Below are 16,529 nucleotides of genomic sequence, written 5' to 3' on the forward strand. Positions count from 1 at the left end.
GATAACACTTAATTATCATAGAACTACAAAACTTGAAGAAAGGGAGCCATTTTTCCCTTGGAAGTAACCAATATATACAAGGTACATTAACAAGAAATAAAGATATAAAATGTGGGTTCAGTTTGTTTAGATTCATTTGTTTTTAAAGAGGAGATTATTGTGCGTAATTATCCGAACGGCTTTGGTTTGCTCAGCAGCAATTGCATGGTGTCGTTTGACCATGGATTGTGAAAGGAAGACGTTTCCGAGTGAGACAAGAAGGAAGTTGAGGAAGACTGTCATTTTGGATGTTCTTGCTTAACCTGTTTCCTGTTTTTGGTTGTTTCGATTCACAGTACATTATAGCGCCAAATGCTAAGTACGTTGCAGAAAGTGCTCTGCAAATTTTGAAAGTTGGAGACTTTAAAAGAGTGGTAGGCCATAGCTCCCATAAAATTCTGTGTGGTATGGTCCATGTGAGAATGGATTATGGAACTAGTCTTTCCTATGGCCCGAAACGAAGAAGGTCAATTCTTTTGATGTTCTTCTTCTCTGTTTTTTGTCGCTTTTCTATTTTTAACTATCACTAGTTTTTTTTTTGGCGTATTTAATTAATTTATAATATTTTTTCTAATTTTTAATAGATTGTTTAGATATTTTATAAATTATTCTTTTAATAATCTTGCCTTTTAATATTATTAGTGTTTGTTCAAAAAGAGTGAAAATAACAATATAAAGCAATAAAAAAAATATAAATGAAGGATTCAATTTATTAATTTGATGAATTTTGATGTAATTTATTTTTTTTTCAATTTTAATTCTTCATTTAATTTATTTTTTTTACTTTTTTTTAAGCCTTTTAGAGTTTTGATAGTTAATATAAAATGCGGCATAATACAATATGGTTTAGGAATGATTGAACTAGCTTATTTTATAATATTTAGAGTTTTATGTGTTAAAAATAGCCTATTTAAAAAAAATTAATATTTTTTTACTTAATATTGTATTATGGATATAATATTAATCACAAAATTTTATATAGCTATAGATTATAAATCTACGTGATTTTGCTGATCAAAAATGTCATAACCTAATTTTGGTTCCTTTAAAATTCTTTTATATAAAAAGTATTTTTATTTTTTAAAATATTCAAAAATCCATAAAAAAATCATAAATTAAAAATTCAAAAATATTTTCAAAATATAAAATAGATGAGGTTTTAAGTTGCAATAGATCAAAACACTAATATCATATTAGAATATTGTTGACGAAATACGCCAAAAAGGGATTTAATTGCACAAATCAAAGTCAAAGGACCAAATTAAACCAAATGATAAGGGTTGGGAACTCAATTACATCAATAGAAAGCCTAATTGAAGAAAAAATGATAATTTATGATCAAGTTGAAGAAAGATATTGAAGATTTGAGCAGAATTGCAAAATAATTAAGTTCAAAGATTTAATTAAGCGTTGAATGGGCTTAATTGATTTAGTCAAGGGTTTGATCTAAAGTAAAAGTTGATTTGATCAAAATTAAAAGAATTAAATAAGTTCAAAAACTTAATTCCTTTACATTTTTTAGGTCTTTTAACAGCATGTTTTTATCTTATTCTTCACGATGAATTCACCAAAATACCCCACTCAATCAGCTTTGACTGAAGAAGATACTCACTTATAGAAAAGCTAACTTTAAAACTGTTTTTTCTTGCTAACATTCAGTTCACAAAGCGATAAAAGAAAACTAGAAACATCAACTTTCATGGGAAGGTTATAAAGGATAGAGAAATGGAGAATCTTTCGTAACCATCCATTTTTGGAAATCTATCATGATTTTATAACCTACTAGTTTTGTTTCAGCCTATAAAAAAAGGATCTTTTCACGAATATAAGAGGAGAAAATAAAGTGACATTTCAAAAAAAAATCAAGAAAGAAGTTTCAAATGTGATTATAAAAGAAACACCAAAAAAAAAATGTGTAAAAAATGTTGGGAAAAAAAAAGAACAAGAATATATGAACAAAAAAATTAAAAAGGAATTGGAAACAAGAAGAATAAGGCAAGAAAATCTAGAAAAGATGGCACCATTATGTGTAAAAGGTATATGCTTGCATTTGATGACAGGGTGCAGTTTGATAAATGCACCCTTTTTTAATCTCTTTTGATTTTCTCATTGGATATTTAGTGTTCATATTTTATGACTAGTTGTTAATTTTAAGGCTAATATATATGTTTTGTTATATCAAATCTTATTTTAAAATAATATTTATTGTTTTGATATATGGGTTTAAGATAGTTTTAGATGCATGGTTTGATGATTTATGACTATTAATGTGATAAAGATAGCTTGTTTAAATAGTTAATAACTATGTTTTAATGTTTAAATTAGTCATTGGATATGTTATGAATTTATATGTTGATAAGTGACTTACAAAAATAGTCATGATAAGCTGTTTTTGGTGGGTTATTGAGTTTAGTTAAGTTATGTTTATAATAAATTTGGTTAAAAATAGGTGTTAGGATCAATGAAACAATGTTTATAACTAAGGAGAAGCATTTCTAGAATTTTGTGTATGATGTGATTTGACTATTGCATTGTTTCTTGTTCTTGTTTTTTTTTTAGTTCTTGATAGTTTAAACAAGTCATGAAAAAGCATGTTGAGCTAAGTTGTTAGGTTTAGGTCATTATTATAGGGTTTTAGTCATTTTCTATGTTTGAGCATGTTTTGGGTTTTTATAGGTTTTAGCTTGATGTTCATGTGTTTAATTTGTTTTCCTTGTAAATTGATGTTTTTATCTCTTGTGTATTTTGACCAAAGCTTAAACATATAAACTATTGTTTTTTGCTCTGAGTTTGTTCATTTAAGGCTTGGTTTAGATCAATTGATCCTTAATGCCTTTGAGTCTTTGGGTTTAGGTTTAGAATTGTTAGGTTTGGTTCATAAGATTTATGGCATATTTTTCCTATTTGATAGATCATTTTACTTTAATCTTTCATGTTCTACCTCTTTCTATATTTTTATTTGATGTATTTTTCCTTAATTGGCTTTCTGGGTTCATAAGATGTTATTCATGTTTTTGGCAAATTTCAACTGAAAATTTATGTTTGATCTTCAAGTTTTCTTTACTATATGTAGGATGTGTTTTTAGGCATTGAGCTAGGCTGGGAAGCCCAATCCATGTGGTTGAGTTGAGCATTTTGAAGCTTAAGGTCGTGTTTGGTGAGACTAAATTCTACCAAAGATAATGCTCTTCTTTTATATATCTCTAAGGCATGTTTTGAAAAAATATTTATGTTTTAAAATTATATATGACCAAGTTTCTCTAAAAAAATAATAATATTTTCATACAAATATACAAAAAAAATATAGCATGATTTTTAGAATACCAAAAAATATTTAGAAATTATTTTTATATTTTGCATGCATCATAGATTTAATAATAAGTTTATTAAAACCACGAGAAATTGATCTAAATTTCAAAAATACTAGAAAAGATATTTGTTTATTTTTAATATTAAGAATTTCAAACTTATATGTTCGATATATTCTCAGTATTAAAAAATTATCTTTTTTATACACAACCAGTCATCTTATTTAGATTCTGAAGACCAATTAAGGGTTTTAGTGATCAAACTACTAGATGACAACTCTAAACCTTTTAAACTATAAAGAGGACAAGAATTTTTTTTCTTTCCACACCACCAAAATCCTGATTTAGAAGAATAATTGTCACGATACCATACACGTAGGATAAAGGGTTATTGTTGAGGAAAGGAAATAACTTGGAGTCAAAACCTTATAATTCTAGAGTAAAATGGGATAACTTCATTATCTTGTATTTGAATTGTTTTCTCTATGATGAAGTGATAAAAATTTCAAAATGGATTTAGGCTTTCTATGATTGCTTCTAAGATAAGGTAATTAGGCTTAGCCTTTTCATGATTGTTTTTAGGTTGAGAAGATTAGGCTTAATCATTCCACTTTTTCTTTTAAAAATAAGTTATTTATCAATAGACCTTTTGATATTTAAGTTAATAAATTATAGGAGAAAGAAAAATTGTTTAAACAAGAGAGTAAAAGTATAGAATAATATATGTTTGAATATTATGTGTAGTTGTTGTTTTTTTCCTGGTGACTTGAGGAATATAAATAATTGTTCTCCATCATTATTTCACACGATGTTAACTTCATGCTCTATGAGATAATCTTATATATATATATAGGGACGGAACCAAAATATAAAATTAAGAGGGCCCAAAATATTATGATTTATATAGTGTTTTATAAAAATACTAAGAATAAACTTAAAGAAAGCTGAAAAAATAATTTCTTTGCAAGGGCCGAGGCCCCTACCAGCCTTCCCCTGTCTCTGCCCCTGTATATATATATATATATATATATATATATATATGATAACCCTAGGTATGAATGATGAACCCTTCTTAGGCCTAAAGGACAAAGGGGTGATATGGAGAATGAAGTGACTGAGCTTAAAAGGATAATAAAGACTTTAAAAGAAAAGCTCAGGATATCTGGAGAGGGGTTTAAAAACTCTCGTGCAAGGATAGAAAATTTGAAGAATTCTTCTCAAGCATTTTAGGCTAAAGATGAAAAGTTTGTGTCCTTAACGAAGACAATTGGGGATAAACTCCTTTTGGTCATGTCAAACTTGTATTTCTTTAACTTGTTTAGAGGGATAAAATTTAACTTTAACAAGATTTTTACAGATGGCTAAATCCTAGATTTTACTAATATCTTCCTGGTTAGAGGCTCAATAAAGGATAGAGTTTACTTAGCCCAAGAACCTAGTATGAAGATTTAGCTTCCTTTAGGGTTTTTTGTTATTTCCTTATATTGTATTGAATGCTTAGGCTTTTAAAAGCCTTGAATTTGACCATAAAGCCTCCATTTTATCTTTTAAGATTTGAGATTTTATGTTACATCTTGTATCATTATTTATTTTAACCATGCCAACAAGTTATTTTAAGCAGCTAAACAGGTCTAACTTTAACTATAAGAAAACATACATCTTCAATACTTAGAAAATAAATTAGAAAAATTTTAATTAACCAAAATGGGTCAACATTGGTCTAACGCCCATGGTTGGGAAAGATATATCACCAGGTCCAACACCCATAATTGGATTTAAGCATGCTAATAGGTTGTGTTAAGCAGTCAAACAGGTCCAACTTTTATTACTAGAAAACATACATCTTTAATACTTAGAAAAATTCTATGAAAATTTTAAAACTAGCAAGGAAAGTTGAAATGACCAACATCCAATAATGACTATATATCCATATTGTTGTTCTGCCCGAGGTAGAGATAGGTTCTTTGCATCGAGTAATCTATGTGTGTTATTGATACTTAAGATGTTAAATAATAGGGTGATCATTATATTTAAGATTATTGTATTTAAGGAGACCACTTATTAATCATTTAAAGATTGCCCTCGGGGAGAACACATATCATCCTCTAGGACTTCATCGAGGCTTCTTTCCTAAAAGAGACCACATGTCAATCCCTTAATTATTGTCGATAGGGAGAACACATATTATTTCTTAGAACTTTGTAGGAGTTACTATCTTGAGGAAGACCATCTACCAATCCTTTAGAGATTACCTGTAGAAAGAATACATATCATCCTTTAGGACTTTATAGGGTATACAAAGTGATAAAAAAAATAAAAATATTTATATATGAAAATATACATTACTATTCACTGTAATACATATTTAGATGGTCTAAGTGTCAAACATAGAGGAGATTCTTCCCTTTCATATCTTGTAAATAGTAAATATTAGCTTTGATCACTTTTATAACTTCAAAGAAACCGTTCTATTTTGGAGCTTGTTTGTCCTTACTCTCTATATTACCTATAGCCTCTAGTTTTATAAGTATCAAGTCTTCAAACTTAAATCTTTTATTCTTAGCCTTGGTGTTGTGATATTAGTTAGCTCTGAGCCTATAGATTTCATTCCTGATTATTAGTTAGCTCTGAGCCTATAGATTTCATTCCTGATTATAGTTATTAAACATCATTCTTCTATAAAGATGAGATTGGTTTTAAAACCTTATTCATTGTCTTTTGAGGTATAGTGAATTACCTGGTAACTTAGACATTCAATTATAGTTGAGATCAGAGATTATATCCTGTATGTGATAAGGAATAATGCTTCATTAGTAGATTTTTTTAGTCGTTCTATAGGCCCATAAAATTTCATTCAACAATTTTTTCAATTCTGACTTAGCTTCTTTTATTTTTTTTCTTAAGTCCATTAAGAAAAACTTTGTTAGTTGACTCAATTTGGACATTCATTTAAGGGTGTGATATTGAGGGGAAACAATGATCATTATGAAGCCTCTAACAATGTTCTCTCATTTTATGGTTATCAAGCTGTGTTTTATTGTCTTTGATCAAGACTCTAAGAAGCTCAAGGTGACATATGATATTCTTCTAAAAAAATAAAAGCATTTTATTGGTGATTATCTCTATTAAAGCTTCTGTTTCAACCTATTTAGTAAAATAGCTCATAACTACTAGGAAAAATTGTCTCTTTCCTTCAAAGACCCTTGTTTGTCCAATATCAACATTTTTTTTCCTTTCAAACAAGTAGTGGCATATTATTTTAAGGTTGCTTGATCTTTTTACAATGTGACTACTTCCTTTCTAAGTTAGGAACTTCAATGCCAAGTACTGGGTATTAATGATGGCATTAATTTGATATAGAAAGGGTTTTCCTAGAATGGTAATACAAGCCAATATCATATCAATCATCATAAAGCTTTACTAGAGTAAGACACATTTCAAAGAGGTGCCCATTATAACAGGTAACTTTAAGGCATCCTTTACTAGCACACTCAAACCCATTAAACCAATTAGGAGAGTTTTTACCAATGTTAATTTGAAAAGTGGATTCCCTTTTAGACCATAACCTCTAAAAATAGGATGTTAACTGTACTGTCATTATCTATTAATACCGATGTAATCTGTGATTGAAGATAACAAAGGAAATGATGATAGCATCCTCATGTAGAAAAGTCACTCATTTATCTTCAAGGGTAAAAACTATTGACTTATGCCATTAAACCAACGATTTAGTAGTGGTGAGGACTTATTTCCTATACTTTCTCTTTTCATTGTTAGAATCTTCCCTGTTAAGGTTCCTTTTAAGATTATATTGATCTTAACTAAAGTTGTAGTTGATTGACTAGGTTCTTATTTGTTCTCCTTAGAGCAAAAATTTTTCTTTAGAAACTAATAAAGATAACCTTTAACTATCAGCCTTTAAATTTCTTTCTTCGAGATATAGCAGTCATCAGTGTCATGTTCATTGTCTTTGTGGAAAAGATAATACTTTTTAGATATGTGTGTACTAGAAGAAGACTTCATGGGCAAATAATATTGAATAAACTTTTTATCTTGGATGGCTAGAAGGACTTTGATAAGGGAGGTGTTCAATAGAGAAACATATACTTTAACCTAAACGTTCCCTAAGCAGTTTTCTTTAACTTCTTTTGAGATTATTGTTTCTTCTAGTATAACGGTTCTATTTGCAAACAACCTCATTTCGAGGGACCTTTATAGTTGTTTATCCCTGGTAAAATGAGGAGAACCATGACGTTATGCACTTGCCTCATCTACTCGAATGTGGCTCTTTATAGTTTGCTTCACTTTTAGTAACCTTTTATTCTGTTGGGCGTACAACTCCCACCACAAGGTTTTTTCCCTCATTCCATTAATAAAAGCTTATGAAGCTACAAGTTCGATTAAATCTTTTAACCTTAAGCGTTTCCTTGTTAAATCTTTTAAGGTATATAGACTCATCCTTCATTTGGGTGATTCCAAAGAGTTCAACAGAACTTTTTTTTGCTGAAATACTTATACCGAAACGTGTCACCAGCTTAGCATGGAGGTCATTACAATTAACGACTGAACTTGGTTCCAAGTTATTGTATTATACTCTTATAGAACCTTTGAAGGTTATAAGAAGGATCTTGCATATGACATGATTGTTCTAAATGATTAACTCTAGACTGTTGCATATATTTTATACATATTCTCTAGGATTTGTAAGCCCATCATAGTTATTCAGGGTTATTTTGGTTGTGAGGTAATCTCTATGTATACAAGTGTTCAACATACATCTGGATAAAAGAGAATTTCTTATTTGATAAGAAGTATAAACATCCTTCTGGATGAGTCCCTTTTCTAACTGTTTGCCACTCTTACACCAACGAGTTTATAGGAACTTGAAATCTCTGGTATAGGATAGCATGATAGATAGACAACCTCTTTCTTATGCTACCCAAATGGACATCTAGAAAAACCATTTTACACTCGAGCATTATAAGGGTATGTGTGCTCCTTGGAATGGCTCAATAACCCTTGAGGTTGAAGACCCTCTATTGGATCATTTTGTTTGAATTCTTCTAGATATTGTAATCATCTACGAATACTAGGTGGAGATATACAACAACTTGCTAAGAAGAGGTTGAGGTTTGTAGAGGTGGATTTTCTCTCGTATATTGATTTCTTAGCACTACTTGGGTAAAGAGCTAATTTGTTCCATAAGTGTTAAAAGATTAGTTATGCAGGGTTAAAGTATTTATTGTGACAGGAAGATTAGTAACTCTTCCTATTCTAAAAAAGTCTTGATTATCTGTATAAAGTTATTTATGACTTTTTAAAAGTTTTCTTATAAACAGCACCATTAATTATGCCTTAAAAACCAGGATATGTAAATAATAAGTTATTTAGTGTTTGGGATATTGGTTAATTAATATATTCAAATACTTAATATCTTTTCTTAAGTTTAAGGAATTTTAAGCTTATGGTAAAGGCTTAAGCACCTATAAAAAATAGTCTTAGTCGATAGGGATTTAAAGACTTTTTAATGATAAAGGCAGTATATTTATAAGAAAAACAATAAATAACTTAAAAGAACTTTAATTTTAAGGAACAAATATGTTTATTCTTAAGTTTTAAGTTGGTTAATGCTATGAAATTTATATGAGTTTATCTTAAAAGATAAAAAGTTCTAAACCTTAGCTTGATGGTTTGTTGTTTTTAAAGAAAAAAAAAGACTAGAAAGTTATATGCTTTTGGTGATATTCATGAGAGATAAATATTTTTATATATCATTAATGAGATAATAAATATGGTAGTTTCCTTAAAAGACTTGTATACACCTATAAGTGTAACAAAATCATTATATTAATATTAATGATTGTTTTAGATGAAGAGACATGATAATTTATCATGCCTTCAATATTTTTATTTTAAAAGATCATCTAGGATTAGACATACAGCCTTTTAAATTGGTAATGGTTGAATCCAAGTGCTTTGAGTTTGGTATGCTTGCTAGACCCACACTATTTTGGGCTTAGCTGAATACTAAATCTAAGTTTTATAAGTCTGAAATATTTGTCAAACTCACATTATATTATACTTGGCTATTGTTAAGTCCATATTTTTTAAGTGTCAAATCTAACATATCAAAACCATTTTATTTTTTAAAATTATTTCTATTTATAAAAATTTTAACAAAAAAATTTTTATTGTACACCGAAATCTCATAAATTACATTATATTGCAAAAGTAAGGAAATAATATTTTTGAACATCTAAGAATTTGTGCATTAAGAGGACGTTTGGGAATGTGATTCCTAAAAAATTTAATTTTTTTTATTTTTTGCTAAAATTTAATTTTTTTTGTTTGTTTTGGATTGTTTTGATGCGCTAATCTCAAAATTATTTTTTAAAAAAATAAAAAAATATATTATTTTTATATATTTTAGTATTAAAAATATTTTAAAAAATAATTGTAACTATAAAACACACTATTAACTACTTGAAAACATTTGACTAATTGTTTGGGCTTTTACCATGAGTCATTCCTCTTCAACTTTAGTTTTGTTCACTTCAGGGTGTTCGTTCCTTTGAAACAACATCTTAGCCCTTCTTTAAATAGAGAAAAGAGACAAAAAAGAAAAAAAAACATCTCTCCCATTTTATCCCTTTAATGGCCTTGGCAAACTTGTAGGTGTCAAGTTCTAATAGGAGCGAGCCCGAATCTGTCTCTTCTCAATCTGGATTGGCCTTACTTATTACCTTTCATTGGCTTCTCAACTTGTGAAATAGTTGAAGAAACAAAATGTGGACCTGTTTAACAGGGCCATATGTTTATGTGTTTGGAACAGTTATCTGTGGTTTTGTTCAACTCCAATCAATGAATTTTTTAATATTTTTATTATTTACTAGAAAATAAATTTTTAAAAACATTTTTAAAAATAATTTTTTTAAAAATAAATTATTTTTTTATATTTGATAATATAATAAAAAATAAATTAAAAAAATATTTTTCACAGTTTAGTTATATGGTAGAAAATAAATTGAAAAATAACTTATTAATGTTTTATTTTTTCAAGTTTATTAAAATAATAAGAAATAAATTTTACAAATTAAAAAGTTGATGATAATAAATCAAAAAATATATAATTTAATAAATTATCTCAAATAAAATAAAAAAATCAAATCTAAAAAAATAAAAAAATTGAAAGATAAAGAAATTAAAATAATAATTATAAACATTTCATAAATTATTTCAAATAAAATAAGTAATAATTAAAAAAAAATAAAGATCAAATTTAATAGATCAAAAAATTTAATTAAAAAATAATTAGATAAAAAAATAATAATTATAAAAATAATGATGGCAGTTATATAAAAATTAAATTGTAAGAGATGAAATTGAAAAACAAATATTCAAAATAAAATATATAACAATTCGAGTATCAAATTTGATATAATAAGCAAATAAGATAATATTTCTAAAATTTGATATAATTAGTAAATAATATGATATTTTAAAATTTTTCATAATTTTCAGAGTTTTTCTTTCAAAAATAGAGAAAAACATTTTTAAAAAAATTAATTAATATTCTTTTATTAAAAAATATTTTTTATTAATAAAGTTTTTTTTTCAAAAATAAGGAAAAACATTTAAAAAAAAAAGTAATATTTTTTTATTAAAAAATATTTTTTATTAATAAAAAAATGTTTTATATTGACTATTTTTTTAATGATAAAGAAATATATAAAAATTAAATTTTCAAAAAACAAATACAACCTAAAATAAATAAACAGTGGGTTTCTCTTACAAAATCCCAAAAATAAGACCATAAAAAACCCATTCAAGAAAATCTCAGTTCCACTTCATCTCGATCCTGTAAGCGTTTCTCAAAGAAACCTCAAAGACTATACTTTGTTCAATTCTTTAAGATTACATTAAACTTGGAATCTTATTGAAATGATCGCTTTAGTTTTGACCAGAATGAAGTATATGGTTTGGTTTAAGATCTTTCGATCACTGCAGAATCATGGGATTAATCAATAATTGTGCTTTCTGTTGCTTCTTGAATCTAGTTATTAATCTGTGATTATGTTTTCTGTTGTGCAGTAATGTTGCTAAGTGGGTTCTTCAACTGGTTGATTTTGCAATTATAAATACTGTTTTTTATGTGTTGTATTTACTTCATTGTTATGATTGGCTTGTCCATTGTATTTCTGTTTTGCTCTTTTCAAGTGTCCTTCAGATATAAATGTTCATAAATATGGAAACTTTTTTGTTATTTTTCACGATTTTAGAAATAGAATTATATAAGTGAGCCAAAATTGATTGTTAGAAGGCTATTTATATAATTTATTTCACAAGCAATATAGCTCTTTGTTTTTTTAGCTGAATAAAGATAGACTAATTCTTTTGGGGAACTAGCTGATCGCGTTTTCGACCTGCCATTGTTGATGGCTCTGAAATTGATTGCTGTAAAATTTTGATGTATTTGCCTATTTGCATCTGTATATGTGCGCAAGTGTACACACATTACAGCCACAGTTATAGATTGATGAAATTCCCAATATATCTTTAAAATAATGATCTTAAGAAAGAATTATATAAGTAAACCAAACTTTGGTGATTATGTTGGATTGTTGGTTTTTTTTTTAGAGGTTTTATTTTCGTAATGGGCTTCATTTTCACTTAAAATTTCGTTGGTGTATTAAATAGCTGAGTTTTTCTTTTGGAACTAGAGGAATCGCATTTTGGATGCTCCATCATTGCCAACCCTGAAATTGTTTACTGTAGATCTTGATACTTGTGTGCGTATATACATGGATATGTATTTTACCCTAAGTTTGATATATCGATGAAGTTCACACATTTATCTCATCCACAAATTTCTAAATTGATGTTTTCCAGTAATAGATCTTAGTGTTCACTATAAGAGAAATAGTAGTGGAATGTTCCTGCTATCACCATTTGCCATTGTGCAGTTATTTTAGAATTTAGCTTGTTGTTCTTATTTATTGTCTGACTTTGATCTGTCCAAGCAAAACTTACTGAATTCATTCCTACCACTGAGAACTGGTTGTATAGGTTCTGATTATTTGCTAATGTTCTTTTGCAGATTCTTGCTTCTCGATTTGCTGTTGAATGATGGATTTCAGTAGTATGGATCGTGGACAGATTACCCTATTGGGGTGTGGATTCTGTGTGCTGCTTTCACTGCATTTTACAGTGCAGCTTTTATCTCAGCATCTTTTTTACTGGAAAAACCCAAAGGAACAGAAGGCCATAATAATTATCATCCTTATGGCTCCCATATATGCTGTTGATTCCTATGTGGGTTTGTTGGATATCCAGGGGAGTAAAGCATTCTTCACATTTTTGGATTCAGTTAAGGAATGCTATGAGGCTCTGGTGAGTTTGCAATGTGATAATTGTGATTTAACTATGTCTTGTGGCTTGTTTCGCTTGTTACATCACTTCTAGTTTCTCATTTCTACTTGCAGGTAATTGCCAAGTTCTTGGCATTGATGTATAGTTACCTGAAAATTTCCATTAGCAAAAATATTGTGCCAGATGAGGTCAAAGGAAGAGAAATTCACCATTCCTTCCCAATGACACTTTTTGTGGTATGGAAATGGTTTCTGCAGTTTCTTTCCTTTTTATAATAAATAATACATAATATATAACATATAACAGTTACATGTCTAAAGGGTGTCATGAGAGGAATGTGACCATTAGACTTGTCTATCAAAGTTTCTATAGTTATTTTTTACACATTATGTTTTCATAAAATGCAGCCTCGCACAGCACGGCTAGACCACCGTAATTTAGTGCTCCTCAAACACTGGACATGGCAATTTGTCATCATTCGCCCAATATGTTCCATCTTGATGATAACACTGCAAATGCTTGGGATTTACCCTAATTGGTTGAGTTGGACATTCACCATTATCCTTAACATTTCGGTATCAGTGGCTCTGTATTCTCTGGTGGTGTTTTACCATGTGTTTGCAAAAGAATTGGCACCACACAAGCCTCTTGCAAAGTTCCTATGGATCAAGGGGGTTGTCTTCTTTTGCTTTTGGCAGGTAAATATCCTTCCCATACTCTTTCAGCTTCTCATCAAGTGCTTTTAGCCCTAGATGCAAATCAAAACCTTGAGGGCTCCAAGAGCACAAGAGCCCCTAAGAACCTAAAGCAAACCAACTAAATCTCTCTTAGCCCTGAAAGAACAGACAAAAGGAGAGTACTCTTGGTTAATCCAATTATTACAATCTTGGAGACATTTGGGACCTTGTGCAAATAGCATTTTCATGGTTTATTTAAGAAGAAAATGGGTTGGCCTCTGCTAGTCGCTAAAAACAGAGCCATGCTAATGGAAAACTGCTCTAAATGATACCTGAATCTTTTGTTGTCAGATAATTCAGATTCAAGTTTTATTGGGTTTTATGGTGTGTAGTGCTTCAGATTTTAATTGGTTGGAATATATCAGATCAGTGCTTCCCAATAAGGATACTTGTTTGAAAAAGGATGGTTGTATTTTGTTTGTTTATGCTTTTAAATTTGAGATCAGGACCATGCATATTTGATTAAATTCCATTTGGAGGTTCTCTAGAAAGCTTGAAATAGAACTGTGCAGCGTATTTAACACGTTTTGTAGTTTTAGGGACCTTTAGAATGCCTTAAGCGGAATTCATTGCAAATGCTGTTTAAATTACCTTCAAGCACTTGGACTCTGTCTAATCAGAGTTTGAGAACTGAGTAAGTGGGTTGACTTGTTCACTAGAATAGATCAGGAGGCCTGTTGTTGTGGCTATAAATGTCTGAAGTGTATTTAGGTGTTTGTCTATTAGGTTTGTGCACCTCCAGATCACAGGGGATTAAAACCTCCTTCTGAGTTTTGTCTTCAACACTTTGCAGTCTGCTAAAATCTCCCTTTCCCTGTGTTAGTTTTACCCAGTTTTATTTATGTTTTCCTTTCAATGTTGAACCAAAGAACAAGATGTCCTGTTGCCCTTCATCCCCCATTATCTTTCTTCTATGTTAATTAATAGCGCACAGATGCCATCACTTCTTCATAAAATGCCATCTTTGACCATGTGCAGGGCATAATGCTTGATATGCTTGTTTCGGCGGGCATCATTCGGTCCCATCATTTTTGGTTGGATGTGGAGCACCTTGAAGAAGCTTATCAGAATGTCTTGGTAATTTTGGAGATGGTTGTCTTCTCTGTTCTCCAACGGTATGCATACCATGTTGCACCTTATAGTGGAGAGGTGGAAACAAAAATGCTGAAGAAAAGAGAGTGATTTGTCCAGAATTCTAGACCACGGAGGGGACAGGGCACAACACATGCTAGGAAATGCACTTCCATAGGTTTGCTCTGTACTTTTATGTAATATGAGGTGTCTACCTATGTTAATGCGCCCGACCCTTTTTTCCACTTTTCCTCTTTAGCTTCTTTGGTTAGATGGCCATGCTGAAGAAGATATAATAAATGTTGCTGTATTGTCTATTCTATACAATTTTGTTGATGATTACTAGAAACTTCAATGCAAAAAACTTGGCAGTCTGCGAATAGGGTTGTTTGAAAGCAATGTCGAGGAAAAATATGAAAATGGGTACTTTCTTGGAGACTCTAAGAACCTCAAAATCTTTGATTATTCAAACTAGTTCAGTAGAACAATCATGGGGCACCTGGATCTTACTGATTTATCTTAATTTCAATCATTGAGCTGGTAGAACTTTCCATATGGTACTAGATTCTTAACTGTAGACTGCTTTTAAAAACCAAAATTGGCTTTGATTTCTGAGCTGATGTTCGTTGGAAACATTGTGAAGGTTTTCTAGCTGAGGTTGTTGGCAGCTGGAAAAAGGATACTATTGGTCTTCAAGGACGACTTGAATGCTACTGTTTCCTTAGGATTTTCACGTGATATTAGTCTTGTGGAGGGATAATTAAACTATTGGTACGTCAATTTTCACTTTTTTCTCAATCGAGTATCTGAGTTTTAATTATTTTCATTCTAGTACATCAACTTTTTTAAGACTTCCAATCAAGTACCTCCATGAAATTTCTGTTAATTTTTCCGCTTTCTAGAAGGAAAATTGCAATGTTGATATATCAAGTTTCACTTTCTTTCAATTAAGAACATGGATCTTAATTATTATTTTTTTTCATTTTAATATACAGATTTTTTTATTGTACCAATCGCGTATTTCTGTTAAAAGAAATCGTTAATTTTTTCATTTATTTTGCAATCACATTGTATCCATTTTTTGTTTAAAATAACAAATATTTTAGTTATATTAATAATTTAGTTATTAACTTTAATTAATCATAAAGCATATACATTTTTGTTAGCTCTGATGTAGAATGTAGATAGCGTGGTATTTAATTAAAAGAGTTTTCTTTTCAAAAGGATTTGTTTTAATTTAAAATATTTTGGGTGATTAAATTTAATATTATTTGGAGTGTATTTTCACTTTAAAGTTTTTTGTAAAATTAGTGTTTCCCTTCGTGGATTATATATTCAACACGTAGCAAGTCCCTCCATGTTTTCTTATCACAAAGACAAAAGGTACTCGTGGAACCCAAGAAACCTCTCCTACAATGTCATCTAACACTTCCATAAAGTTCAAAATGCCCATCAACGTGGGAGGGTTTCTTCTGAAATTTCAAAGCATATTGTTCGTTGTAATTGAAGTCAATTCTAAAATGGCATTTGATGATGTAACAAAATTCAAGTTGCTTGGTAACAAGGTTAAATTAGTTGGTTCTTGTAATCTACCCTATCTTTTAAAGTTAAAATAGCCAAAATAGGTGTAGATTAATGTTGGAAGTAATATATTTACAAAATATTTTTCATGGAAGGTTAGAAAATTCTTAAATACTTAAGTAAGTATATTTATAGAAAGAGAAAATATAATGATATTTTAAAAAAAAAAATTTAAAAATACATATACTAAAAATATTGAGAATTGTAAGATTATGAATCATTTATATAAGTGATCCATGAGGTATTTATAAATCTTGTTATTTTATATGGGTGGAGGAGTTCAAATGTAATTTTTTTCATAATAATATTAATGAAAATATTTCTTACATGTATATTAATAAAAAGATAGATTTTTATACACTCAAAGATGTAAAAAGAATAAAATTCAAAATATATTAGTTTAAAAAAAATATATCTTAAGAAA

The 16,529-nt window shown here is 29.2% G+C and overlaps 1 protein-coding gene across 1 annotated transcript; it reads left to right on the forward strand.

Annotated features, from left to right (window-relative positions):
* Positions 1 to 10,061: 10,061 nt before the first annotated feature.
* Positions 10,062 to 14,995, forward strand: LOC105108491 (transmembrane protein 184C-like). The gene is made up of 6 exons (XM_011002813.1): positions 10,062 to 10,220; positions 11,116 to 11,207; positions 12,445 to 12,737; positions 12,830 to 12,952; positions 13,124 to 13,414; positions 14,432 to 14,995. The coding sequence occupies exons 3-6, from the start codon at positions 12,471 to 12,473 to the stop codon at positions 14,633 to 14,635; spliced, it is 885 nt and encodes a 294-aa protein (XP_011001115.1). The 5' UTR covers positions 10,062 to 10,220; positions 11,116 to 11,207; positions 12,445 to 12,470; the 3' UTR covers positions 14,636 to 14,995.
* Positions 14,996 to 16,529: the final 1,534 nt, after the last annotated feature.

The sequence above is a fragment of the Populus euphratica genome, unplaced genomic scaffold (assembly GCF_000495115.2).
Source record: "Populus euphratica unplaced genomic scaffold, PopEup_1.0 scaffold194.1, whole genome shotgun sequence".
Taxonomy (NCBI): domain Eukaryota; kingdom Viridiplantae; phylum Streptophyta; class Magnoliopsida; order Malpighiales; family Salicaceae; genus Populus; species Populus euphratica.

What these genes read in the sequence shown, in the direction of transcription:
- LOC105108491 (XM_011002813.1), top strand. Translation starts at nt 12,471, where the DNA reads ATGATGGATTTCAGTAGTATGGATCGTGGACAGATTACCCTATTGGGG. An exon ending in AGGAATGCTATGAGGCTCTG is followed by an intron (nt 12,738 to 12,829) that starts GTGAGTTTGCAA and finishes TTCTACTTGCAG; the next exon opens with GTAATTGCCAAGTTCTTGGC. An exon ending in TCCCAATGACACTTTTTGTG is followed by an intron (nt 12,953 to 13,123) that starts GTATGGAAATGG and finishes CATAAAATGCAG; the next exon opens with CCTCGCACAGCACGGCTAGA.